General features: G+C 37.5%; 2 protein-coding genes across 4 annotated transcripts in view; one reads left to right on the top strand and one right to left on the bottom strand.

Moving 5' to 3' along the window:
- LOC140673688 (fibrillin-2) overlaps positions 1 to 17,171 on the top strand; it is a 30,421-nt gene extending 13,250 nt beyond the window's left edge. For all 3 annotated transcript variants that reach the window (XM_072906780.1, XM_072906781.1, XM_072906782.1), the window contains exons 5-42: positions 377 to 511; positions 608 to 710; positions 766 to 950; positions 1,585 to 1,833; positions 1,979 to 2,134; positions 2,343 to 2,627; positions 2,713 to 2,835; positions 3,047 to 3,295; positions 3,553 to 3,672; positions 4,062 to 4,277; positions 4,481 to 4,680; positions 4,928 to 5,108; positions 5,223 to 5,528; positions 5,689 to 6,030; positions 6,200 to 6,325; positions 6,739 to 7,072; positions 7,195 to 7,361; positions 7,447 to 7,775; positions 7,885 to 8,311; positions 8,567 to 8,920; positions 9,174 to 9,287; positions 9,514 to 9,672; positions 9,741 to 9,955; positions 10,161 to 10,518; positions 10,645 to 10,790; positions 10,995 to 11,103; positions 11,190 to 11,468; positions 11,703 to 12,128; positions 12,320 to 12,568; positions 12,658 to 12,861; positions 13,078 to 13,203; positions 13,801 to 14,040; positions 14,156 to 14,328; positions 14,624 to 14,818; positions 15,247 to 15,351; positions 15,454 to 15,612; positions 15,719 to 15,922; positions 16,027 to 17,171. In XM_072906780.1, the coding sequence (XP_072762881.1) occupies positions 377 to 511; positions 608 to 710; positions 766 to 950; positions 1,585 to 1,833; positions 1,979 to 2,134; positions 2,343 to 2,627; positions 2,713 to 2,835; positions 3,047 to 3,295; positions 3,553 to 3,672; positions 4,062 to 4,277; positions 4,481 to 4,680; positions 4,928 to 5,108; positions 5,223 to 5,528; positions 5,689 to 6,030; positions 6,200 to 6,325; positions 6,739 to 7,072; positions 7,195 to 7,361; positions 7,447 to 7,775; positions 7,885 to 8,311; positions 8,567 to 8,920; positions 9,174 to 9,287; positions 9,514 to 9,672; positions 9,741 to 9,955; positions 10,161 to 10,518; positions 10,645 to 10,790; positions 10,995 to 11,103; positions 11,190 to 11,468; positions 11,703 to 12,128; positions 12,320 to 12,568; positions 12,658 to 12,861; positions 13,078 to 13,203; positions 13,801 to 14,040; positions 14,156 to 14,328; positions 14,624 to 14,818; positions 15,247 to 15,351; positions 15,454 to 15,612; positions 15,719 to 15,922; positions 16,027 to 16,245 (8,267 nt within the window). In that variant the 3' untranslated portion in view covers positions 16,246 to 17,171. The remainder of the gene's footprint in view (positions 1 to 376; positions 512 to 607; positions 711 to 765; positions 951 to 1,584; positions 1,834 to 1,978; positions 2,135 to 2,342; positions 2,628 to 2,712; positions 2,836 to 3,046; positions 3,296 to 3,552; positions 3,673 to 4,061; positions 4,278 to 4,480; positions 4,681 to 4,927; positions 5,109 to 5,222; positions 5,529 to 5,688; positions 6,031 to 6,199; positions 6,326 to 6,738; positions 7,073 to 7,194; positions 7,362 to 7,446; positions 7,776 to 7,884; positions 8,312 to 8,566; positions 8,921 to 9,173; positions 9,288 to 9,513; positions 9,673 to 9,740; positions 9,956 to 10,160; positions 10,519 to 10,644; positions 10,791 to 10,994; positions 11,104 to 11,189; positions 11,469 to 11,702; positions 12,129 to 12,319; positions 12,569 to 12,657; positions 12,862 to 13,077; positions 13,204 to 13,800; positions 14,041 to 14,155; positions 14,329 to 14,623; positions 14,819 to 15,246; positions 15,352 to 15,453; positions 15,613 to 15,718; positions 15,923 to 16,026) is intronic.
- A 208-nt stretch (positions 17,172 to 17,379) lies between these two features.
- On the bottom strand, positions 17,380 to 20,421 carry LOC140674161 (galactose mutarotase). Its single transcript, XM_072907540.1, has 7 exons — positions 20,324 to 20,421; positions 19,493 to 19,623; positions 19,172 to 19,356; positions 18,915 to 19,088; positions 17,980 to 18,221; positions 17,739 to 17,907; positions 17,380 to 17,577 (listed from the first exon to the last, which is right to left on the bottom strand). Exons 1-7 carry the CDS (start codon positions 20,419 to 20,421, stop codon positions 17,380 to 17,382), a joined length of 1,197 nt encoding a protein of 398 aa, XP_072763641.1.
- Between the last annotated feature and the right edge of the window lie 7,406 nt (positions 20,422 to 27,827).

The raw sequence follows: 27,827 nt of genomic DNA, 5'->3' as shown, positions 1-27,827 counted from the left end.
TTTCATTACTAAAATATCCAAAGTATTGGTAATAGTTTCCATTTTTTTAGACAAACCGCAAGTAGGTGTAACTGAAGTCAATTTTGAAATTTCAAATGGAAACGAGTGGAGTATTATTGTATTACAGCTTTGAAAAAGGAACAACTTTTACTAAAACTTAATTTAATTATCTCTCAGGTTTCGAAAAAAATGTTTGAATGTGTGGATGCCTGCAATGATGTACAGATGCATTTTTCTTGATCGCTAATGAATACTTTGCTCTTTGGTAATGAAAATTTTTTCCGTGACGTTACATTTTCGAATGGTCTGAAACACCCTGTATGATGGGATTTGTTAAAAATTAAATTTATTATTATTGTAAATTTGTCATCGATAGTCATCACGCACGAGACAACAAGCGGCAGCGATCGCGGTGAGACTGGTAGATGTAGGGTCCATTGCATAAATGGAAACTGTGTGGACGGTCGATGTCAGTGTCGCAGCGGTTATCAGGGAGAATTTTGTAACGAACGTGAGTGAAACTGGCATATTATATTTATATATATAGATCGAAATAAATAAAATTAAATTAATTTCCATAAAGATAATTAATCGGAAATTACTTCAGCTATTTGCCGTGAACCTTGCCTCAACCAAGGAAGATGCATCGGTCCAGATCGTTGCGCTTGCATTTACGGCTACACCGGAAGACGTTGCGAGACCGACTTCAGGTAAGAAATCATACATTTTCGTAGTTGCATCGCGTTACACAGAGTTATGTTCCAGAACCGGGCCGTGTTACACCAAGGTGAGAAACGACCAATGCTTGGCAAGTCTTCCGAATGTGTTTTGCACGCGGCAATTGTGCTGTGCGACCGTCGGCAAGGGCTGGGGCCATCCCTGCGAGAAGTGCCCAGCTAGACTGGATTGCGAACAGGGTTATCTGAAGACCAAGCAGGGCCAATGCATCGGTATTTAAAAATCTGTTGTTTATAAAACACCAGTAGAAAATATGAATGATTTATGTCGAATTGTACAGGAATGTAGAGCCATTTCAGCAAATATCTTTAAAAATATTCGCTTAGAGTTTGAGAATCATCTTCATTATTGTGTAGCAAATAACGGAGAACATTTTGAACATTTAAAATAACATGTAAAATAAATAAATTTACTCTAAATTGTATCTTTGCATCTAAAATTTTTTTTTTCCGATTTTTATGAAATTTTTATACCTGAAACTTTCTAGTACGATTTTTCGAAAAATATTCACTCAAATTTAAAAAAAAAAACAAACGCAGTTATACAGAGGTTATCAAAAGACCTTTAAAATGATATGCCACTTGACCCCTATTGCCATTTAAGATTTTTGAAGGGGTAGTTACCCCTGCGAAGTCTATGAAGTAATACCGTTGCGTTTATCGTATTTATACGTCCCCCTCGCATCGAAAACAAAATTGACGTCTTTCGGTATTTTTCGGAAAAATTAATCGGTTACAAAATAAACAGGGTGGAAACTTTTCAAATAAACACGCCGTATTATTATAATTATTTAATTTAATATATAACAAATATGGGATGAGATAAAATTTTTCGCATTCTCTTCAGATATCGACGAGTGCGACTCGATTCCCGGACTCTGCCAGGGTGGAAAGTGCTTGAACACCCCGGGTTCGTTTACGTGCGAGTGTCCGGAGGGACAGGCGAGGGACCCTGATACCAACGAGTGCAAGGACAAAGACGAGTGCCAAGAAGAAGGCATTTGCGCCGATGGCCGATGCATAAACACGAGCGGTGGTTATTATTGTCATTGTAATCCGGGATTCATACAGAGCCAGGACCGCAAATTTTGCATCGGTGAATACACAATATTATTAATAAAATAAGAAAACTTTACTACTTACTTATAGTATTTATTTTGCATATAACTTTTGCAAATACCGTTTTATATTCTTTTGCCTCTTTTATAATTAATTTTAACTGACTAATTATTTCTCGGCAGATGGCAGACAAGGATTGTGTTACACGGCGGTAAATCGTAACGGGCAGTGCAAGAATCGGCTGGCGATGAGGTTGAGCAAGAAGGATTGTTGCTGTGGCAAAAATATGGGTCGAGGATGGGGCGACGAGTGCTTTATCTGTCCGAACCCTGGCAGTGGTACGTACACACTTTCGGAGAAAAAAAAAAATAATGTTACTTTCCTCGGACGATGTTAAATTAAATTCAATTTTAGTTCGATCTGTAAAGTTTGAAGCGCGAACTCTGACAATTCATCCGACCGTCCGAATTTCGAGATAGTTTGAAAAAAAAGTCTCGAGCACTTTTATGACAATTCTACAGGATCCACGTTATTACTCAATTGTAGACGATTACAACAGGCTTTGCTCGCAACTGCAGTCGATCACCGAGGTGAACGAGTGCGCGCTGCGACCGGACATTTGCGGCGACGGCAAGTGCATCGACACCAAAGAGGGCTACGAATGCGAGTGCTATCCGGGATTCACGAGGAAGCCCGGCGGCAGATGCGAGGACGTGGACGAGTGTCTGTTGGGTTACTGCCAGGGCGGAATCTGTCACAATCAACCCGGCAGCTTCACCTGCGACTGCCCGCCCGGCTTCGTCGTTTCCGGTGATGGCAGATATTGCACTGGTAAGCGATTGCTCTTTCTCGATGAAGGAACAGTAGCTTCTACGGAATACGAAATATATTACATGATACCGGTATATATTTCTAGATCACGACGAATGCCAAGACACCGGAATGTGCACCAACGGACATTGCATCAACATGAACGGATCCTTCAAGTGCGAATGCAACGACGGTTACACGTTGTCACCGACGAGGAATACTTGTATAGGTAAAAAATAATGTAAAATAAGTATTACACTGATATTATATTACATGAAAATTTGCGAAAGGTTTGTTGGAAATTTGAGAAATATATTTTGCAAATTATCGATAGATTAAAAATATCTGTTAGGCAAGAACAAATATTTCGGAAAAATATTCTGAAATCAAATATTTCTAATATAAATGATAACGATTCGTTCGAATCTTTATTATTTCAGACATCAACGAGTGTGTAGAAAATCCGCGAATTTGTCTAAACGGCCGTTGTGAGAACACGCCGGGATCCTATCATTGCATTTGTCAATCGGGCTTCACCCCTTCAAGAGATAACACTTTTTGCGTGGACATGGACGAGTGTTCCACCAGCGGAATGTGCGAGAACGGCAAGTGCGTCAACATGGAGGGCTCTTTCAAATGCGTCTGCGACTCTGGCTTCAGGATTGGTCCCGATCAGAGTCACTGCATCGGTATTGATTTCATCGATATAATTAACGACTTTGAAAATATTGAATTTTTAAACTCTTCAATATTTCAAAATTTTTAATAATTTACAGCTTTTGAAAAATTGAAATATTTCATTAATCCCTTGAGAGGGAAGATTTTGCAGAGTCAAATTAAAATTATTCAAAATTTTATAAAAAAAATTAAATGTAGTATAGAAAAATTATAGAGAACAAATTATTTTTATATAATTATTCATTATTATTATTATTTATCTTACAAGATATCGACGAGTGCATAAGTTCGCCCTGCCAAAATGGTCGCTGCATCAACACATTAGGCAATTTTCAATGCGAGTGTCACCCGGGATTCAATCTAGGTCCTGACGGCAGATCCTGTTTAGGTTTGTAATATTTATTTCCTACATGTGTGTTACATAATTTTTTTGGTTAAATTAAAATATCTATTTAAAAAGTAAATTTTTTTACTAGATGTTACTTTTATAAAATATTTTATATTATTTTTATAAAATATTTTTGTTAATCCTGTATTTTAGATAATTTCTCACACTTTTTCATTTTACGTATTTTTTAAATTGTTTTTTAAAGGAAATTGACTAATTGATTTTCTCAAAAATGAAAAAGCTCTTTGTTTACATGACTCGTTAAAACAATTAATTTTACATTAAATAAATCAATGTCTAGTTATTTAAAATTTTATTTGACGAAAAATTGAAAATAATCTTGTTTAACAAAAAATTGATTTTCTATCGGATGATTCTGCGTTGGTCAGATACGAGAAGAGATCTGTGCTATTCGGTGTACAGAGACGGCCAGTGTTCCAACCCGACCTCAACCGCCGTGACAAAGTCCAGCTGTTGTTGTTGCACGGTGATCCTGGGCCAGCCGTTAGGCTGGGGTAGCACTTGCCAACCATGTCCGTTTCCGGGTACTCCAGAATTCGACGCCTTATGTCCCCACGGTGCTGGAATGACTTACAACGGCGATGGTGAGTACATGGACGCTTTGCTCGAAAATTCGAATTCTTTGATGTTTTACAAAAAGAAGCTAAAATAATTTAAAAGTTTAAACACTCCAGAATAAATAAAAAGATTCCCATAAATTTTCAAAATATTTTAACATCCTAAAATTTAAGATCTTCGTTTTGATTCAGTGAATTTAATAATGCGAGTTTACAAATATTATTAACAGACATCAACGAGTGCGCCCAGAATCCCAATATTTGTATCAATGGGGGATGTGAAAATCTTATGGGGACGTATCGATGCATCTGCGACAATGGCTACGAGGTTGATGATACGGGAAAGATATGCAGCGATATCAACGAGTGTGAGCTAGAGGATTCTTTATGTAGTGGTGGTCAATGTCGAAATTCACCCGGTAGTTTCCAGGCAAGCAAATTATTTATTAATTACTTGACTATACTTATACGTGCATAAAAATTACTTATTATATGTATAGTAATTATTCTGTTATTAAATATATTAATATTAAATATATTAATAATTACTCTGTTATAATTAATTGCACACAAATATATTTTTTCAATTTTTCTGGCACTTTAATCTACGTGTTTCAAATTGATTTAACACTTTTGAAACGTAAATGTCATAATTGTCAACTGTGTGATTTCACTAGTGTATCTGTCCGACGGGTATGAGATACAACACGCAGAATCAAATGTGCGAGGACGTGGACGAGTGCGAGGAGTTAGGACCGGATGTATGTTTCAACGGCGTATGCATCAATACTGTGGGAGCTTATGAATGCGAATGTTCCCCGGGTTACGTTCTCGATAACACCGGCTACATTTGCCGGGGTACGAAATAGCAATTAATTTCATTAATTCAATTCTATTCTTCTAATTTTTTTTCTAAATAAAAATGGAATGATTAATAGATAAAAATTGTCTTCCGGACTTTTTTGGTTTCAGACAATCGGAAAGGTTCCTGCTGGACCAAGATGGTGGATGGTCGATGCGAAAATAATTTACCAAAACTGGCTTTACGTTCCGAGTGCTGTTGTTCGATCGGGGTAGCTTGGGGCAGCCCGTGCGAGCTTTGCGAACATTCCCTCTGCGAGTGTTCCAAAGGTTACGCGAAGGTGGATGGCAAAGATTGCGCCGACATCAACGAGTGCGAGCTCAACAGCGGGATCTGCAAGGGTGGCGGTACCTGTGTCAATACAGATGGCTCCTACCGTTGCGAGTGTCCCCCTGGTCTCACCTTAGATGCGACGCGTAAGCTAGTGGCGATGTGTCATATAGATACTTGTTGCTTTCTCGCAAAAATAAAAAATCTATAAAAATATATAAAATATGTACATATTTATAAAAATATAATAATTTTTGATAGAATAAATATTTTTCAAGTGTTGAACCCTTTACTTCTCGGTTTCAGACACCACTTGTATCGACACTAGGCAGGAAGCGTGCTTCTTACAATACTACCACGGTCAGTGCACCAGTCCTATAGAGGGTCATTTCTCCAAAAGTCTTTGCTGTTGCTCCATAGGCCGTGCGTGGGGTAGCGAGAAATGCGAGTCGTGTCCCAAGACGGGTACCCAGGCACACGCGGAACTATGTCCACGAGGAGACGGCTTCACCGAGCGTCAGGATATTAACGAGTGCGTCGAATTTCCGGGAATGTGTGTGAACGGCAGATGCAAAAACACGATCGGCAGTTATAGCTGCAGATGCAATCAAGGCTTCGTGCTCGACGAGCATGGCGTCAAGTGCAATGGTAGGTGATGTTTCAAAAAATTGGAGTCTTGAGCTATTCAGATGTAAGGGTTTAAATCTACTTTCGACTGTTATACTGTCCTGAGAAAAATTTTTAAAAATAAGATGCAAGTAGAAATTAAATAATTAATATATAAAAGTAATTAATTTATACTTTTAATTATGCGCAGATATCGACGAATGTCAGATTACGGATGATGTTTGCGGTAACGGCACCTGCAGAAATACTCCCGGCAATTTCCAATGCGACTGTACCCCTGGCTATCGCAGCAATGACATTATGAAGATTTGCATGGGTAAAGTATAAAGTAAAAAAAAAAATTTATTCATATATACGTCCAGGCCTGGAAAAGGATGGGTCAAAGTAACGTTTACCGTTCCAAAGTCAGACGTCTTATGGCGAATACTCTACTCTAATCAGACAATTATTATAATATTATCGCGATTCCGCGAAAAAAGAAGGAAACGTGAGCTTGACAGGACGTATATATATAACCGTTTCATTAAAATCTTTTAAGGGGATGCTAGTCGTCCCGTATTATCGACTAAAATCTAACTTAACAATATATTTACTTAACATAAAAGTTTTAAAAGTGAGAGAGAAACACCTAATAAAAACATTTCAGTATGAAACTGACTGTATACTGAAGCATCCCCTTATTTTTTCAGAAAAAGCTATTTTTTTAACGCGAAATACTTTTCTTTTTAGACATAAACGAATGCGAGGAGACGCCGGGTCTGTGTCGCGGCGGTACTTGCGTTAACATCAAAGGAAGCTTTAACTGTCAGTGTCCTCCGGGACACGAGCTGGGTCCCGACAAGCAAACCTGCAAGGATATCGACGAATGCTCAAGAACCAGCGGTATATGCTCGAATGGCGTTTGCGAGAATATGATGGGCACTTATCAGTGCATCTGCGACGACGGTTATCAGCAAACGGGCTTCAGGTCTCACTGCGAGGATATTAACGAGTGCGCGATCAACAACGGTGGTTGCGAGGACATTTGTCTGAACACGCCGGGCAGCTTCTCTTGCTCCTGCCGGTGAAGGATTATTATTCTCTTAGAAAATCTAGGCTTAATTAATTTAAAGCTTTTCTGATGTATTCACAATTAAAATTTCTCGAGGATAGTAAAAGAATAATAATTTCTCATATTTGGAACAGCACCGGCTACGCTTTAAATCTAGACGGACGTACTTGCGTGGATGTGGACGAATGCAAAGAAAACCCTCGAATCTGTAATGGAGGTAAATGCAGAAATGTACCGGGTGGCTACACGTGTAATTGCACGAACGGTCTGTTGCCTGGAAGAGACGGTGTATCCTGTATAGGTAAATTTTCCTTGCATCCACACATCATTGGTTTATTATATTTTTGAAATAATATTTAATAATTATAATATTATTAAACTGTCAGATGTCGACGAGTGCGTGATGCAGCCGCAGATATGCGGGTATGGCGAGTGTTATAACACGATAGGTTCCTTCAACTGCCGTTGTGAGGAAGGCTATTCGGTGAAGCCAGCCGAAGGACCAGCGTGCACCGATGACGACGAATGCCGACTGAATGCCTATTCTTGCAGCGAGTTCGCCGAGTGTCAGAACACCCAAGGCTCGTACGTATGCACGTGTCACGATGGTTTCACCGGGAACGGGATCGAGTGCTGGGATATCAACGAATGCTCCACCAACAATGGCGGCTGCGACTCCAATGCACACTGCATCAACACCGAAGGGTCTTTCAAGGTATGTATCTCGAAGACTCCGCGAGACTTGCTTGATGTATTTAATCGTTTGCTCAACCTGTCAGAATTAAATTTATTATAATTACATTTTTAATCGACGATATTTATAGTGCGTATGCGACGCTGGTTTTCGCGGCGATGGGTACAACTGCAAGGACATCGACGAATGCGCGGAAGACAGTTCCCTTTGCGAAAATGGACACTGCCTGAACTATCCTGGCGCGTATCGATGCGAATGCGAAATGGGCTTCATGCACCCGGACGAGCGTAGCGAACAGGCGTGCGTGGATATCAACGAATGCGAGATGTTTAACAATCTGTGCGTCTACGGCCGCTGCGAAAATATCTTTGGCATGTTCCGCTGCGAATGCAACGAGGGCTACAAACTCGACAATTCCGGCGGCAATTGCACCGACGTGGACGAGTGCGAGAGCCCGCAATCCTGCCAGTACGGCACTTGCATCAACACACAGGGCAAATATATCTGCAGATGTCCGCCGCATCATGAGCTAGTGGAAGCTGGAAATGCCTGCGTCGGTAGGTAGATTCAATTAGAATTATAGATTTCTAAAAAAAATTTCGGAATTCTAGCATAACTTTTTTTCGACGCGTTTAAAAGCGGGGAATTATTAGATTTTTTATTTTCTGAATTCTGATGAGATTTATAAAAAATCGAAAAGCTATTAGATATTTGTCGGTTTTCAGAAATCTGGAAAATATAGTTTACCTAAATATTTTTATATTTCAAATACTTTTTTTTTCTATTTCTGACTTACTATCGCTCATACACAGATAGACGCGAATCGCTTTGCTTCACGGGCTACGAGCATGGCACCGGAAAGCCCCAGTGCGTCTTTGAAGTAGCGTCATCAGTGACGAAGGCGACGTGTTGCTGCAGCATTGGCACTGCCTGGGGCAATCGTTGCGAGGAATGTCCGCGACCTGGCACGAAGGAATATGATCAATTGTGTCCTAGCGGACCGGGATATAGGCCGAATCGTGTGACTGTCATTCTAGAAGACATCAACGAATGTATGGAGCACGAGAATATCTGTCAAAACGGACACTGCACTAATACATTCGGTAGTTTCATGTGCTCGTGCAACGAAGGCTTCATCCTGGACGATTCCAAGACCAGCTGTATCGGTAATAGAAACAAACGATTCGGGAAAATTCTATGTTCCAGTTTATATAACTTATGTATTCATTATAATCCCTATAATGCTACATATTCTCTATTTTATACAAAATTGTCTTCTTATAATTTTCTTTTATATATAAAGCTTCTTGATTTTTTTAATAAAAATTTTTATACTTTTTTTTATATATTTCTTCTTAATTTAAAATTTTTTTTATTATTATTCGCGTTTCAGTAAGCTATTAAAAAAAATTATTGCAGACATAAACGAATGCGCGCTACATCCACGGATATGCGGCGTTGGATACTGCATTAATGATCAAGGAAAATACCATTGCGAATGTCCTGAAGGATATATGGCGATGCCTGGAGGAAGTCAGTATATATATGCATCAAATAATTTAAGAAAAATATTTACCTAATATTTATTTTATTTCATTATTGAATTATTGAATTTATTATTAATTATTATTTATTATTATTTATTATTGAATTTATTACATTATTACTTTGTAACGCTATATTACTGTGAAAAAATTACATATTAAATTCTAAATTTCTCTCGAAGTTATAAATAACTGTAATACGTTTGTCTTCTTAGAGGAATGCGTTGATATGAGGAAAGAAGCTTGTTATCTTACCTACGATTCTGGACACTGTCTCAATCCCATGGTGCAGCCGCAGACAAAAATGTTATGCTGCTGTTCCATGGGAGCCGCGTGGGGCAGTCTTTGCGAGAAATGTCCCGGCGAGAGAACACGTAAGTAATATATACTCAAACGATTTTCATATCTCGAGATAACGATCAATCGTACGATCTTTTCACAGGTGAACACGAGATTCTGTGCGGACTGGTGCCGGGTCAGATCATGAACCCGATCACAAATCACTCCGAAGAGATCGATGAATGTGCCCTGATGCCGACCATGTGCACTCACGGTCGATGCATGAACACGCCCGGCAGCTTTGAGTGTCAATGCGAGCGCGGCTACGTTTACGACCAAGATTCTCATCAATGCATCGACGAGAATGAATGTCTACAGGTGCAACTTTCAACAAAATTAAAAAATTTTAACTAAATCCTAATTTAATTAAAAAAAAAAAATCTCATTCTTTTCTTGATATTTTAAAGCAACATTTGATTTGATTGTAACATGTAATAATAAAATTGTTGAAATATATTTTTATGATAATATATATTAAAAATAATACATTTATATTTTATGTTGTTTCTATTTTTTTTTTTAGATACCGAATCCCTGCAGCGGAAACGCACAGTGTATTAATCAGCAGGGTTATTTCGAGTGCGTGTGTCCAGCTGGTTACAAACTTGGCCCCAGCCAGCGCGATTGCGTCGACATTGATGAGTGTTACGAGCGACCAGGTATTTGCAGCAATGGCGCGTGTAGCAATCTGCAAGGTAGCTTTCAATGCGTTTGCCATTCCGGATTCTCGTTGACTCGCGACCGAGACGACTGCGTCGACATCGATGAATGCCAGCGTAATCCGAATATATGCAACAACGGCACTTGCATCAACACCCTGGGCTCTTATAAATGCCAGTGTTATCAAGGATTCAAACTCAGTCCGAATAACGATTGCGCGGGTGAGTTGACAGCTGCTTCTTGATCTCTTTATATTTTTTTTTTATGATATTATTTAATAATAATAATAGTGCAATTTTTTAATAAATTAATCTCTTGTGTATCTCGGTTATACAAACTCGTTTCAGATATCAACGAGTGTCGAATAATGCCGTTTTTATGTCGCAACGGTCGATGCCGAAACACGATCGGCGGCTTTGTCTGTGAATGCGCGGACGGTTACGTATTGGCTCAAGACGGTCAGCACTGTCGTGACATCGACGAGTGTCACGAGGTACGTCGTGCAGATTTTGACAGAAAGAAAACATATTTCGAAAACTTTCGAAAAATATAACAAACGAATTAAAAATATTTTTGCAAATATTATATATATATATATATATATATATATATATATATATATATATATATATATATATATATATATTTACATGTATCAACGCGTTCTTCTAAAATTAATATTTTTGAATTGTTGCAGATACCGGGATTATGTCCGTCTCCCGGAAAATGTCAGAATCTGATGGGATCTTACATATGTAGCTGTCCACCAGGATATGAGCTGGACCATACCAGAAGAAGATGCGTCGGTTCGTTTAATGTTTTAAAATCATATTCTCACATCATATATATGTAACTTTTAATATGATTTACATTTTGTTTAATCATCCTGCAGACGTGGACGAATGCTTGGAGACGGAAGACATTTGTGAAAACGGTCAATGCATCAATACGGAGGGCGGGGTGATCTGCGAATGTCCGGTCGGGTATCAGTTAAGCGAGAAACCAAACTCGCTTAAGTGCATTGACGTGAGGGAAGAGCAGTGCTATGACAGCTACAGACGAGGTCAATGCACCCTCCCGCGAGAAGGCGGGGTGACCAAGAAGCATTGCTGCTGCACGATGGGCAAGGCTTGGGGCCGCTATTGCGAACAATGTCCGCCGGAAGATAGTGGTATAATAAAAGATATTTTCCCCAAAATAAAATGATTCTCTCAAAAAAAATTACAGAATTTAATTTTAATTAAATTATTTCTAATTAATTAAGGATTTAATTTAATAAACATAGAATTAATTAAATCTTTTTTTCTTTTGTATCAGAAAAACTGTTCGTATTATATTATAACTACATTATAATTTACGTGTATAAAATATAAATCTTTAGAAAAATATAATCACGTTTATCCAGAGGATTTCAAGAGGCTGTGCCCGGAAGGACCAGGACGGGATGACACTGGGATTGATCTGAACGAGTGTCTGTTTATGCCGGATGCCTGTCTCAGAGGCGAATGCATCAACACCGACGGCTCGTTCCGATGCGAGTGTCCGACCGGATACGTCTTGGACGAGACTGGCAGACGTTGCGTGGATCACAACGAGTGTCTGGCTGTGCAGAACATTTGCGGCAACGGCACTTGCCGCAACATTGACGGTGGTTTCGAATGTTCGTGTAACGACGGTTTTGCACCGGGTGCCAATCAGGTCTGCGAGGACGTCAACGAGTGTCTGGAAATGGGCAATCAGTGCGCCTTCCGATGTCACAACGCTCCGGGCTCTTTCCGCTGCATCTGTCCGTATGGTTATACCTTGGCGCCTGATGGCCGCCATTGCGTAGGTAATTAATAAAAATATGTGTTATTAAAATATTCAATTCAATTCTTTATATTTCGTAAAGTAAACTTCTGTTTTAGAATGTTGCAATTAAATTCAATTAAATTGAAACTAAATTTTGCGCGCTTTATAAATTAAATTTATACTAATAATAAAGGTATATTATATATTAATAAAATTTATATCAATAAATAGATGTCGACGAATGCGCCACGCCGGCTAATGACTGCAGGTTCCAATGCAAAAATCTCATCGGCACCTTTATATGCATCTGTCCGCCTGGTTATCAAAAAATAGGAATGGCCGATGAGTGTAAGGATATCAACGAGTGTGCGATTAACTCTGGTCTCTGTCAACACGGCCGTTGTCTCAATTTAGAGGGAAGCTACCAGTGTTTATGTCACGATGGTTTCGAGCAGAGCTTGGACGGGAAATCGTGTATCGGTATAAGAAACGAGCAATTAAATTACTAAAAAAATATTAGCCATTTCACATCTATCCATTTCTATCTAATCATGTATTGATATAATCAGATCGAAGAGTCGGCTATTGTTTCCTGCAAACAATCGGTGGTAGATGCACCGCCAGGACGTCAGAACTGCGTACAGTCACCAAAGCGGATTGTTGTTGCACCATGGGAGCCGCATGGGGACCACACTGTGAAATTTGTCCTTCGAGAGATTCCGAGAATTATAATGAACTCTGTCTGGATAAAGGATTTTCCGTCGATGGACAAGGTATATACAGTCGGACTTCTTATCCTACGACAAAAATTTGAGAGTGGGGGTATAATTCCCCTTTCGCGGCCGTAGCATGAGAGGATTTTTTGTCGTAGGATAAGAGGTCCGACTGTATTGCGATATTTTATTTATCTTGTTATTTATTTGCATTATTTATCTGTAGTTGATTAAGAGTTTCACTCTTCATCGATATAAATTTATATAAATTTTCAGACATCGACGAGTGCAAGACCATACCCGATCTTTGCAGAAATGGTCTGTGCATCAATACTCTAGGCTCTTATCGATGCATCTGTAATAAAGGTTACAAGGCCGACAAATCTGGCATTCAATGTATCGGTAAGATCTCCTCTTTGATTTATATCTATGAAATACACTACGCACAAAAATATAGGGAACACTTTTTATATGTCAAAAAATGGGCTACATTCAAACTGTTGCAGTTCGGTGAAAAATTATCGTAGAAAAGTTTAAAAAAAAGTATTTTGAAGCCTGAAGTTTTAACTTTAACGCGCTATCGATAGTTTTAAAAAATTTGTGTATTTTCCTTATTCTATGCTTTAAAAGAGAACACACTGTTTTGTTCCTTAAAATTATGTATCTTTGAAACTCTGCAGCTTGATAAGAAAAATTCTCTCGATGAATTCAAGTCAAGTATCATAAAGAACAATGTTTTATCTCTACAAAATGCTTTTTTTAAAACTTTCCTACGTTTTTTTTTTTATCGAATTACATGACTTTGAAACTAAACCTGTATTTTTCAGATATATTGTCGATACTCGATGAAAAATCATCGTAGGAAAATTAAAAAAAAAAGCAATTTGAAGTTTAAAGTTTCAGTTTTAACGTGCTATCGATAATTTAAAAAAAAATTGTACGTAGTATACCTATATGATAATTAATGAATTGAAAACTAAACCACGTGAAATTATGCAGATATTAACGAGTGCGAATTAACGCCGAAGCCATGCAAGTACAACTGTCAAAACACCGAGGGCAGTTTCATCTGCTCGTGCCCGTCTGGTTTCATCTTAAATCCCGATGGTATCAGCTGTAGAGACCTGGATGAATGCACGACAGGAAATCACTTGTGCCAGCAAAGTTGCATAAACACACCAGGAAGTTATACTTGCGGCTGCCAGGAAGGTTACAACCAACAAGGAGACGCGTGCCATGGTTTGTCTATCCCTTAATTATATTTTCTTCTATATTTTATTTAATGTTAATATATAATTGGATATTTCCGCTGTCCGCGAAATATTTAGCTTTTTGTAATATAATTTTCTTTCAGATATAAACGAATGCGAACAATCAGGTGTTTGTCCGAAGCCTGGGAAATGCATTAATACCTTAGGTAGCTTTCAATGTCTTTGTCCAAGAGGTTTTAAGTTGGACCATACTGGTAGGTTTTGTACTGATCATAACGAATGCGCGGACGATTCTATTTGCGAACATGGGTGTCAGGTTAGTAGCCATTGTATCTATTCGTTTTGATTCTTTTTTAGTATTTTTGTAGTATTGATTGACATACTACAAAATAATCATTCTTTACTGCCTTAAAATTTAAAATTTTAAGAAAAATCTTTTTAAGAAAGACCTAACTCACTGACAAGATATTATCATAGCTTGTTCCTACCTAACTTAAAAGCTCAACATTTTTTCTATTGTTATTATTTTTGTGTTATATACTATTACTATTACTGTTACTCTGAATGTACGGTTATTCTAAAGCTATTGTAAATATTTTCAACTCTTTCAGAACTTCATGGGCAGCTATCGTTGTGGATGTCCGGATGGATTTGTGCAACATCTTTACTATAATCAGTGTATAGATGAGAATGAATGCAACGGCTCACCATGTGGCGATAGTACTTGCATCAACACGATTGGTGGTTACAAGTGCGGTTGTCCAGACGGTTATCAATTCGATAATAATTTGGCCATCTGCGTGCAGGTATATACAGGGTGTTTGTTTATGGCTTTGGCTTTAAGTCTGTTACAAGGTGCATGTAAATAATTTTTTTTACTCGTGATATTTTTTAGATATTAACGTCATCTTCATTTTTTAAGTGGGACCTCCCTAATTTTTTTATATAAATTAATTCCTCTCAACATTCTGTGTAAAAAGTTATAGGAATCTGATGGCCAGAATGAAATTGAACAGTTTATTTCATTTAATTTGACATAATTTTACGTATACTATAAAGTATTGTGTAATACATGTATATACTGTGCGTTTTGACAATAGATGTCAAAAATTAAATAGGAAGGGCATGGTTACCATTAGTGTGACGAAGACAGCTTTATTTGATCAAATCTTTTCATTTTAATTATATTTCAGAAACTGAGATATTTTACTTTATATCTGTTATTTTTCCAAAGGTAAGTGCCGGATGTTTTGGTAGTCCTTGCGCTTTTGGATGCACTCCAAACGGAGGCAGCGGATTCATTTGCGGCTGTCCCACCGGTTATCAGCGAATAGGACAGGTTCGTTCTCTAATCCTATTGCACGTTTACGTAAGAAAACGTAACGAGTTTAAAATGACTCGAAAAAAATATAGAAATATTTATATTAAAAATTTTCCGCAGGGTCACTGTCTATCTACGATCAATCCCTTATCTCAAGGACGCTACGACGAAGATATCGGCAACGTGCCAACTTTCCAGATCAATTCTGATTCTTATCACATACCGTCGGCCGACGACAAAGACAAGATAATTTCCACGGAAGGATGTTTCGCCTGCAAGGTTTATATATAAATTTATATATCGGATTTATTTTTTCGATCGCGGAATAAATGAATAAATGTATGAATAATAGAATAAATGATTTAAACATGGATCTTTGAATTAGATAAATGGAAATGGACGGCACAGAAGAGGTACTAGAACTAGATCTGCGGACGAAGAGACGAGGACAAGGAGAAACAGAATAACGAAGAAACGTCGGAACTTTAGGCCAAAGAGGCATCATCACGGGATGGAGCACGTGCTTAAGATCAATCTACGTCAAACGAGGCATCGTACACGGATTATCAAGCTGCAATCCGCCATCAAGGTAATTTTCGCTAATAAAAGATATCAGATAATTTTAAGGGAAGATCTATTCTTTTTAAATAACTCCAATTTAAAATGAGCTGTAATTTTATTGTCATCTCGCAGGGCGAGGACATGAATTACATTATCGCGCGAGGCAACGATGACGGACACTTTGAGATCATCAGGAAACACGGCGTTTCCGCTTTACACTTCCGGCATCGGCTGAAAAATTCCGGCGAATTTCACATAGTGATCCACGGTCGTCCCGAAAACGCGACGGCGACGAGAACGGAATGGGAAAAACCGCTGACACTCACAGTCCATCTGATAGTCGTGGAATGAGATCAATGGTAGAATCGAGGATAATCGAATTACGTGAGAAAACACTGCCCGACACTGCGCGTTACGCTTTTTCTTTAGTCAATTCTTTGAATTATTTCAAGCTACGGTAAAGTATTAAAAGCATCGGGAATGCCAACGTGAAAAGGATTGGCGTGAATTACGGTTTGCAGAAGAACAAGATATATGCGTCTTGCTCGTTGAATTAATTTTTAAAGTAGATCAACGTGATTCGAAATACAGGAGAACGTTGAGCCTTAAAACTTTTGTGTTCACCCTCGCGCATAAATCGCATTATTTAACTGCCAGATAATAAATGTTTTATTTACAAGCAATAACAATTTTTAAGGACTGCCAGTTTAATTATAATACCATCGATACATCTACACTGCCAATATAATTAATCGAGTGCCTTTATCTGTTTTGATAATCGTTGAATTTTTATATTCGCTGACTTACGTCGACTCGCGTCAAAACAATTTTTATGACAATTCACAACTCAATGCGCGTTGTAACGTCAAAAAACGTAAAAGCGTTCTTTCGATATACTGCCTATACTTGTTACATAATACAATTTGATTAGAAATAATAACACGCTAGAGATGTACAAACGCTAGATTATTATACTTAGCTTTAAGCGAGCGAACGCACGTGTAAACAGAAACAAATGTAGCTTTATATATTTATAAATTTTAGTTCGGAAGAAATGCGGCACGAATGTAGTTTCATGTATAATATCAGCACTGTTGCGCTGAAATTTCAAAGAGAATTCGTAGATATATCGCCGATATTGTATACGATCGCTTGATTATACATTATTACTTCGTGCCTATTACATAGCAATTTTAATTATGTATAATATTAAAGAACATGCCAGAATTGGTATTATATATATTTTATATATAAGAATGTGAATAAAGTTTATTTAAAACGGCTCCTTTTCTTTCTCGTAGATGACATCTTCTGAAATCTTCAAATACCTTTACCGTCGCATTTATTGTTAGATATAGCTGACTTTAAATAAACTTCATCAATCATAATTTTATCATTCAAAAACATGGAACGTAAAAACGTATTCTAAAAAATGTCTTTCTTTGTAAAGGAAAAATCTAGGAATAAAAGATAAATCGAAAAGATTTAATCTTTGAAAAGAACTCCGAACTTGTAAGTCATGTCGGTCGCATAAATTTTTCCAGGATGCAGTATACTTGATGGAAAATAACCATCATTAAAATAGTTTCGAGGCGATAACGCAAAGGCACCATGACGACGGTAGGGAACACCTTCTTTACCATAAATTTCTATCGCTTCTCTTTTCGTTTCGATTTTTTTCATCTGTTAAAAATATGTAATACTTTCAATAACCCTCAAAAAATATATTTAAATATTGTATCTTAAGAGAAGTAATAGTATTAGTCAATTTTAGAGAAAAATCAGAGTTTAAAGTTTAAATCTTATTTTATCAACACGGGGGTTTGAAACATGACTAGTCTTACTGATTTTAAAGAATTAATTTCTGTATCTTGACAGCCTCCCCAGTCATTATCGTTCAAATCAGGAGGATAAACGAATTCGGGATTTGGTAATTCATTGCCCGTGTAGACTCGTAATCCAGGATGATTCGAATAGACTTCCAGAAATCGTCCGGAAGTGGGATGCAAAATTCTATGTTATCACCGGCAAAATAAATCGATTGAAGAAAATACAAGTAGGTCAGAATAAAGGTGAATGAATTACCGTGCGTGAAAACGGTAGCACCAGACACTGGGACTATTAATGCACAGATTATGGTTGTAACCGCCACCCGATATGTCGAATAATCGACGTTGATTCAATTGAACTGGTAAACGCAGTTCGAAGGGTGTACAATCGACCGGAGATATCATACCGATTGGTGATTGCTTCTTAACGTCCATGGAAATCCAACTGTCGGCATTGACGGTGAGGACATGTTTTCTCAATTCCTTCGAACCGGTGCCCTACAATCGAATAATTTTGATTGATTATCTTAAAGACAGAGAACTTTAAATAAAATGATGTTAATTAAAAAATAATATATGTATGTTTTGAACTTTTAAATTTGTATATAAATTTTTTGATTTTTGTTTTCTTCTACATTTTCAATTTCTAGTTTTTTGAAAGAACATAATAAGCCTCTGAGAAAGAAAATGGAAAAGAGTCAATAATGGCGTTTTTTGCTTTTGCAGAATTAAAAAAAAACAATTTTTGTATTGTGTGTGTATGTCACCAGAAATGTCAAAAATGACGTTAAATAAACTCAGGTTTTTTCGAGCTTTTTTTCTTATCCAATAGTTATTTTTGACATTTTGATTTTTTAGATTATATGATTATTAGGAATGTTAAAAAGATTATACAAAGAAAAATTGTTTTTAAATATTTTGTAGGACAGAAAAAATATAAACTTTATTCCTCTTCTTTCCTATATGGTAATTAAAAACTAAATTAACACAATATTTATTTCCTTGATTTAAGAAAATTAATGTTAAGCATTTAAAGTTTAAGGTTCAAAAAGAAAAATATAATTCAAATATATTAATTTTTATATATCGAAGGAATTTCGAAATCTTCACTATATTAGATGAAAATATTATTAAATAATTAATTATTAAATAACGTTTCAATGAAATTAAAACTCTATGTTTAATTCTTACGTGTCCGGCGAGATTGAATAAACAATAATTAGTGACATCGATGAGGGTAGATTTAGTGCTGGTGGCGCGAATATTAATGTGAAGCTGATTATCGTCCGTCCAGGTGTATTTGACTTGCGTTAACACGTCACCAGGATAGCCTTCGCTATCGGCTCGACTCAAATGCGACATCACCTCTTGTCAAAGAATACAATATAAAACGCAATAATTTTTTGATAATTTGCAGTCGGTTTTAAAAAGAATAAGTTACATCCTACCACTTGATTATTCACTATCTGCGAATGCCAATTAACATTGTCAAATGCGACCGTGGCATCGTTAAGGTGATCTTTTTTAGTCTTGTCACTAATTGTCAGAGGATAAATTATATTGCTGAAATGCATCGGAATATGATCGGCAACGCGGCCGATAATGCTTCCCATGTATCTGTTCTTCAGATATCCTAATTATTATATATATTAGAAACGTAAGATAAAAAGTCAAACGTGAAATATAATATTTAAATAAATTCAATACTCTTCAAAAAATGTAGATTTATTTCACCAAAAATTTTATATATATAATATGTGTATATATACCATCCATATCATCAAATCCTAAAACAACATCAGCTAGTTTTCCATTTCGATTGGGAATTTTGATCGACTGAATGCTAGCACCCCAAGATATCAAACGAACAGTTCCCTTATTTTTATTTGTCAGAGTGTACCTGTGAGACGCAACGTTCATTTCAGAATAAATCATCAGTTAAATAAAAATTGAAAGAAAAGTTTCTTATCTAAAATTTGTGTGTAGCTGTGATTCGAAATAAATATTAATTTCCAATAAAATTATTAATAATTATACGCAAGTTCAATTTTGTTCTCTGGATATATCTTATGGTTAAAATCCTTAGCGTGTTTAATCAATCTTAGAAATCTTACCACTAATGTCAAAGTTAGAAACAAAAAAATACTTAAAATACTAATAAAATATTGATTGATAATTATGCATATTAGGAATAATCGAATGTGTGGACAGAAGAGAAGCTGCAAACCTATTTTTTATTTTAAATTAAACTTAATTGAAATTTTTAATAAAACTTGATTAAAGTTTAAAAAATTTTTTTATTTTTAGTTTCTAAATATAATGTGGCACGTTCTGTGATTCACTTTTTAGGTTTAAATAAAAAGACTCTAGTAAAAAAAGCCGAAACACAAAACTATTTCAGTCTTAGACCAAAAAAATGTTTTTCGAATATTAATCAGTCAATTCTAAGAAGCGTCGGGATATATATAGGTTTCTTTTAAGCCGTTCATGCTGAAAGTGTCAGTCTATCTTTTTTCACCATGTATAATGAGCAACAAAGATAGAATCATCATTCTATGTTGATGTCGTCTATAGGGAAGGAACCATCAGTCTTGCAATACCTTTTGACAATCTCGAATAATTTTGAAGATTCCGTACCACGTGGCCTTGGCACGAATCCGAACCCATCCTCTTGGATCAATGTATTTTTGAAAGACATGATTTAAAGTTTCGAAATTGAAATTTTAACAATTATTCATTTTTCTCTTTACGTTCTTCAATTTATTATAATCGTAAAAGGAAGTCTAATTGGAATTATCACATTGAAATTTTGAAGAGGATTTCGAAAGAAATGTCTAACTTACAATTTGATACACTGAAGTCGGCAACTTCGAATGTATGCCTTCAAACTTCTGTTTCATTGATGCGAGATATCGTCATTTTTATACTATCCTTGACATTCTTTCAATATTACGAAATTAGAAATTAATCTTTATTTAATGCGTAATCAAATATATACATGTATCCAAAATTTTCTCCCTAATTATATTTTAACGTTTAGAGATCAAAGCAAAATTCAATGTTTTTAGAATATACATATTTTAGTGTCTACTTCCCGATATAATAAAAACAACATTTTTATTCGCGATATTTTTTACCTCCGTTTAATTTCCTCTACGTAAAGATATAGAAAAAATATTCCGAAAGCATATTTCAATCCCTAATTCCACGTATTGTAGGTATCCATGTCCCGCATTTGACAATTCCTCCTATTTTGTCGCCCGAATATTCTTGATATTTTTTTTTTTCAGCCGCAAAAAATCGCGATGTCACCGATTTGATTATTCCGAAAGATACGACACCTTTTATCGTCGCAGTCCGCGCCGATCGGAGTCTCGGCTCTCCCGGCTTTGGCCGCGCTTCGGAACAGTCGATGGAAATAATTACATTAATGGCGTCGCCAACAAGGGAGAGCGAGAAAGAGAGAAAGAGAGCGAAAGGAAGAAAGAGAGAGAGAGAGAGAGAGAGAGAGACCAGCAACCCCGGGCGCGCTGCCTCCTCGCTTCCCTCCTCGCTCTCGTGTGTCGGAAAACATCCCTTCGAATGGGAGCGGAGGCACCTCGGCGGAAGCGTAACGCTCTCTCCCACCCCCACACCCTCGCTATCGCCGCGAGTTATATACAGAATAGCGCGTTCCTGCACCCTCTCTCGCGCGAGGCAGCGCGAGCGAGCGAGCCCGCGCGCGCTTTCTTCGCCGACAATGGCGTAATGCCATTCTCGACGGCGGTAACGCGACAATGGTGCCGCATCCCGCCGCTGCAAAGTAATTATCTTAATGTTCTCTGACGAGCCAGTACGCGGAATGGAGACACTCGTTGGAAACGACGACGACGACGATGACGACGACGACGACGACGACGACGGGGACGGGGACGCCCCGTCGAGGGGTTGGTGGCTCCCGAAACGTAGATTCGTCCTGCGACAATCCGCACCTGTCTCTGGGAAACGATCGATGTGCGTGTGGGTTATATGTATGCGTGTCTGAAAACCGCGAATCTTCGCGATGATTCGCTCGTCGCGTAAAATGACGCATTAATTATTATCTTTTAGGTCAGATTGAATGGAAGAGCGCGGAAATTTAAGACACAATAAAAATAATCGAAAGATTAAAAAGGATGCATTTTTTGACAATCATATACTTTTCATATATTTTGTTCATTGCGCTTAAAATTATAAGAGTATCAGCGTTTTTGTATATCACATAGTATATAAAAGTGAACATAAATATCGTTTTAAAAATTTCTAAAAAAATATACAATTTAACTAAATGATCTATTAATTAATTTTGTACTTTAATTCAAAATTCAAAAGGGAAGGAAATTTAATTTTTTATTTTATCTCTAATACATCATGTTGTTATCAACCTTCACATCGAGAAGTTTTATTTGTGCTCTGTAACAAAGCCTGAAAATTATACAGGAAAGAATGAATGAATTTTTCTATCAATATAACGTAACGAACCCTTTAGATACCTTTCATTTTTGCAACTGCAATCTCAAAGCGCAATTTATACGTTTTGCGAGTATAATCACTCGCGATTGATTATACGTGCGGAAAATCATGCAGAATCCCCAAAGGCCTCGATAGAAGAGAAATCCATAATTCCATTGGTATGTCTGCAAGCGAGTGATCCTTTGTCACAGGTCCTAGATGGTGATAAAGGAGGGTTACTGAGCCCGTCTTGATAAGAGAGAAGAAGAGAGACAGAGAGGGAAAACCCGCGTTTTACCGTGACCATGCAACGCTTGTATTAACCCCCTTTCTATTCTCCTATTTTCTCTCCCCCCCTTCTCCCGCTCCCTCCCCCCCCTTCTCTCTTGCTCGCTCTTCTCTTTCCAATCTCAATTAGTCATTACGTCTCACAGCATAGGCGATGCCCTTCTCGAAACTCCCTCTAGAGTCCGCGCCTGGTTTCCGCATTAATTGCGTCTCGACGACGCTCGCACAACCCCCAATACGCTCCCCTACGCCCACCACCTTCTCCTTCTATATAGGGTGTTTTCGAAAGGATTAGTGTCGACGCCACGAGCCGCATAATTCGACTAAAACCCCTTCTCCACTCGGAGAAATCAAATCGGCGACTAATCCGCCCTTAACTCGGCGTGTATGCGCTTGAATCGGAAGCTTTCCAAGAAACGCCGGGGCGATATTTTCCCCGATAATGGCCGCGCGTTACGTATCAACGACGTCGTTGATTTCCGCATCTGCAGAGACGATTCGAACTCCGGCTGGCATTACGTCAATTGGCGGATTAGCATTTTTTTTTCTCACAAAGTGAAATTTATATATAACGGGTTTCTTCGGGGATGACAAACGTTAGGAGAATACAAATGCGTCCCTCGCCGAGGAGATTTATCCCGCACGAGGATGCGCTTTTTGGATTCTCGCAAACTCGCGGCCGCCCGCCCGCCCTGTCCCTTCTACCTCTTGCGGAAGAAACACCCCGTAGATCGCGCACGTGTATCTTACGCACGCGGCGACGTTTTCAGCGCGCAAGTCGCACGAACGGGGTTCCCTAGGGTTGCACTTCGCCGACCCTTTCCGGGCTCTCTTTCTCCCCTTCCCCTCTTTCCCGTCCACCCGATCCCTGCCACACCGCTGGATACAACCAACCATCCACCCACCTACGAAACCGGGGAGGCAGTCGCTAATTACGCAACGCGTTCGAGCGTGTTCTTCGGGGTGGCGACGTGGCACCGCGATGGAGATCCGGATTTCTCTTCTCCCTCCCCATCTCCCTGCTTCTCTCGCCGTTGCGCCCGCACGGGCTTCGGTGAACCTGCTAAGCTCTCCCTCTCTCTATCTTGTACCCCGTTAAGCTGCGTTCCCAACGAGCGTTAATTGTAATAATAATAATAATTGTTATAATAATAAAAAATATCGATCATTTATTATTTTTAAATTCTATCAGCGAAAAGTTTATTATGTTAGATATTAATATTATTTTAAGTATTATTATTATTTTATATATAAATTATTATTATATATTTTATACATGAATTATTATTTTAATTATTATTATACACGGTGGGTATTATTTTTTATACATGAATTATGTATAAGTAAAAAATGTACAATGTATTAGATGATTTTATTATATGTTGTTATAAAATAATTTAACGATACATTAGTTTGGGCCTTAAAATTGTAAATTTCTGGAGTTTGCAACGCATTTTTGGAAAATTTTAAAAGTATAGTCGAAGACATTATAGTTTAAGATGTGTACTTTGAAATCTTGCAAAATTCTTCAAAATCAATTATTGCGGATGAAGCTTCATCCTCCACACCATGACTCTCTCATTCTCTTGCCTTCGCGTGATCGCTCATAATCAGCCGCTCTCCACCTGCTGCGAGTTCGTAGGATGGAGTTTCCATCGTCTACCGGTTCCTGCTGGCTTCTCGCCCCGTCGGTCGAGCAGCCAGCCAACCGATTTAATTTGCAGGATCAATGTGTCGGGAACGTTGCGTGGATAATCTCGCGCATCCGAATTACACGGTCCGCGTGCGATCCGCGCGCGCGCGCGCGCGCGCGCGAAGACGTTACGCGTCGTGTCGAGAGGATTATTATTAATTAGCTCACATGCTAATTGCTATCTAAACGAGATCATCGAGTATATAGATTTTTGCACGGAATCGCGATTCTGAATTTTGTCAACCGAATCTTTAGTCATTTCTCGCAAAGTTTATTTAAATAAATAAATAAATAAATAAATAAATAAATATATATATATATATATATATATATATATATATATATGCTTATGTCAGTTTATCACACAAGCGCATAAATTTACTCTTGGTCAATAGATAATTGGAGTCTCAAACACTGGGATTTTCGGCCCTTCTGTTTCTCTACGTCTCTTTTGGATTTGAATCTGGAATATGAATTCTAAGAGCGATCATTAACGCGAGGACGAACAATTTTCATAGACGGGCACGAAACAAGAACGCGTGAGTGGAGAGGAGGAAGGGGAGGAGAGGAGACAATATATCGGACGGGCTATACTTAAATTACCTAGGAAGCATTCATACGTGGGATAAGCATTGTCATCCCAAGGGATTGTCTCGCAGACACCTCACGGGCACGCTTTATACTGCGCGAGGGGGGGAGCGCCGCACAGGGGGTAGAAGAAGCCGAAGCGGTGAGAAGAGGAAAAAGGGGGTAACGCGAGGAGGGGGTGGAAGAGGAGAAACCTTTATTAGGTAGATAAGCGAGATGCGAATGCGTTATATAGATGCCCACATCCTCGTTTTACTCACTTCAATGCCTAATGGAATTGAGTTCTTGCAAGGGAAAGAGCCCTCCCTCCCCCCTCAATCCCCTCTTACAATCCACCTCCTCGTCGGCTGGGCAGGGAAAGGAGAGGGCGGGAGAGGACGACGGGCGAGGACATGAGATAATTGGTATTTTGTCTCGCCGAATCCTTTGTGCTTCGAGTTTTAATTGACTTCGAGATTTTTCAATACCAATTTGCACCCGACTGCATGCGGGCAAGAATGTGTGTATATATTCGCGCATGTGTGTATGTCTGTGTGTGTGCGCGCGTGCGAGATATTCGCGGAGAGGCCGGCGGAATGGCGACCACGTCGCTGGATTTTTTCCGCGACGGAAGAGATGCGCTTCTCGTTTTTTCTTCCGTCAACCTTTGTCGATGCCGCGACGAGGGTGGGTTTTGTTTTTCGGGGTGGCGCAACCCGGCGAGATAATAAATTATTAGCTGACGGACTTGCTGTTCCTGGACTTTTTTATCCAATCGTACCGAAATCGATGATGAAATATTTCGACCTTATAACAATGTGTATTGACTTAAAAAAAATACTTCAATTATATTACCCTCTTTTCTGTTTTATTGCTAGCATAATTGTTACGTTCACGCTAAGATGTGAGTTTTAATTCAATGCTAAAATTTTTATTTTAACAGCGCGGAGTCTCAAGTAAGATCGCTATTAGTATTTGTTGACGATTACGAAAACATAACGAGATATAGGGTTGGGAAGTAACGCGTTACTTGTAACAGTTACTTTTTTTTTAGTAACGAAGTGATAACGGCGTTACTATTTTTTTTCTGTAACTGTAGCGGTAACGTAGTTACATTTTTTTAGTAACGGTAACGAATTTAACAGTTACTTTTATCGTTACTTTTTATGTATATGGAACTTATTTATGACATATTAGATTTTCTATTTTCATATATTTAATCTTGAATTATCAACAGATATTCATATAGGTCCGTGCTAACATTTTTGTAAGCGCGTTCTGAATACCGACCGTAATTATGAGAGTACAAAAAATATATATCGTGTATTTGACTATAGTTATAAATTTAATGCAAACTAAAATTTTTTTTTATTTATACTTTGAGTGTTTTAAAATTTTTTCCTTATTATTTATGGTTTTACAAATTAAAAAAAAAATTATTACAAAGGTATATTTCTTATTTAATTTTTAATCTTGTTTTAACATTAAAAAAGTAACGAATAATTATTTTTTAAGTAACGATAACGGTAACTAGTTACTTTTTAAAAGTAACTTTCCCATCCCTGACGAGATATTAAATAATAATAAAATAGGAAAATAAGAGATGTTATAAGCGTAGTAGAAGAATGTCGAGTAATAATTATAATAAAAGCACAAAATAAGACACTAATACTAATCGCCTTTAGAACAATCGACGTCTACTTGTTTGCTGAACGTTCTCTGAGAATCATGAAGGAGAGGATGAACGTGAGACGAAGAAACTATTTGAGATTGGGAAAAAGGGGCAACCACACGAGAACGCACATATTCTCTCCTTTCGTCGCTTTTCATTCTCTCTAATCCAAGTGCTCTGTCGTCAAGAGAATTTTTTGCATTGTACTCGCAGATTTCCCAGGAGGGTAACCGTCAGATTTCGCTCAGCATTGTTTTACGAAAGCGGTCGCCTCTCCTTTCCCTCCCTTCCTCCCTCCCTCTTCTCTCTCTTTCACTTTCTTATGTATATGTAAAATAAATAGGGTCGAAATTCACTGTGGAGTTAACTTCCGATTGATTATTCGTCGACAACGGCAAAATAGAAAATAAGTGTTTGTTAAATTATTACATATATCACTTTAAGGGGAGGATACTATAAAATTTGAGAAAATTTGAGAAAATCGATTTATATATGTATATATTAGACGTTTAAAAATTTTCGGATTATTATAGTATTTCAAATTTTGTCATATTAAGCAATGTACAGATTCTATTATAAGTATAATACACAGGTGATTTAATCGCGTCACTCAATCGTGTGATTAAACAGGTTGAACTCCGATTTTTCATGTATTGCTTCGATTCATTATTATATTTTATATTATATATCAAGTATGATGTTTATTATTATATATCATATATATCGATTATATTTCATTATTATATTATATTTTTTGTTAATTTTATTTTTATATTTATTATATTTCGGTCATCATATATCGATGATGTATTCGACCAATAGCGCAAATAAGTCGCTCGTGTTTTTGCAGCCTTATGGTATAGCCTAAATGCCTAATTAAAGGAATATCGCGTAAACGAAAGTCTTTCTTCTTCTATCTTTTTCTATCTTTCTTATTTTTAACAAAAATTTCACTTTTAATAAAAGATAAATAGAAGAATAATCTATAAAACATCAAAAGCGAGACATGTAAAGATAGGTTAAGAAAGTTTATATAAGAAAATATTTATAAAAGGAAACATCCCCCCGTTCATATGGCCTTTTGTGTTCTTGTGAAAAGAATTTTTAAAGCGATTCCATCATTGTCACCAAACGACACTCGCGATGGTGAACTGGTGTATGTCTGTTTACGTACAAACACCATTGCAAAAAAGGTGGGACAAAGAAGAGCGCTATTGTCTCTTATCACTCGCTACTACTAACACGATTTATGTTAGTTACACCGTAGATATAGGAATATCCGTTATATCCTGTCTCGGAGAAGAAATATTTTCTTATAAATTTTTTTAAATATATTTCTTGTATTATTAGAATTTGCAGAGACAAATTTCGCATTTTAGTTCTAAAAATTTATAATAAATAAAATAGGGACTCG

This window comes from Anoplolepis gracilipes, chromosome 15 (genome assembly GCF_047496725.1).
Source record: "Anoplolepis gracilipes chromosome 15, ASM4749672v1, whole genome shotgun sequence".
Classification (NCBI taxonomy): Eukaryota; Metazoa; Arthropoda; class Insecta; order Hymenoptera; family Formicidae; genus Anoplolepis; species Anoplolepis gracilipes.
The sequence above is the reverse complement of the archived record's forward strand: the minus strand, read 5'-3'. Positions and strand labels throughout refer to the sequence as shown.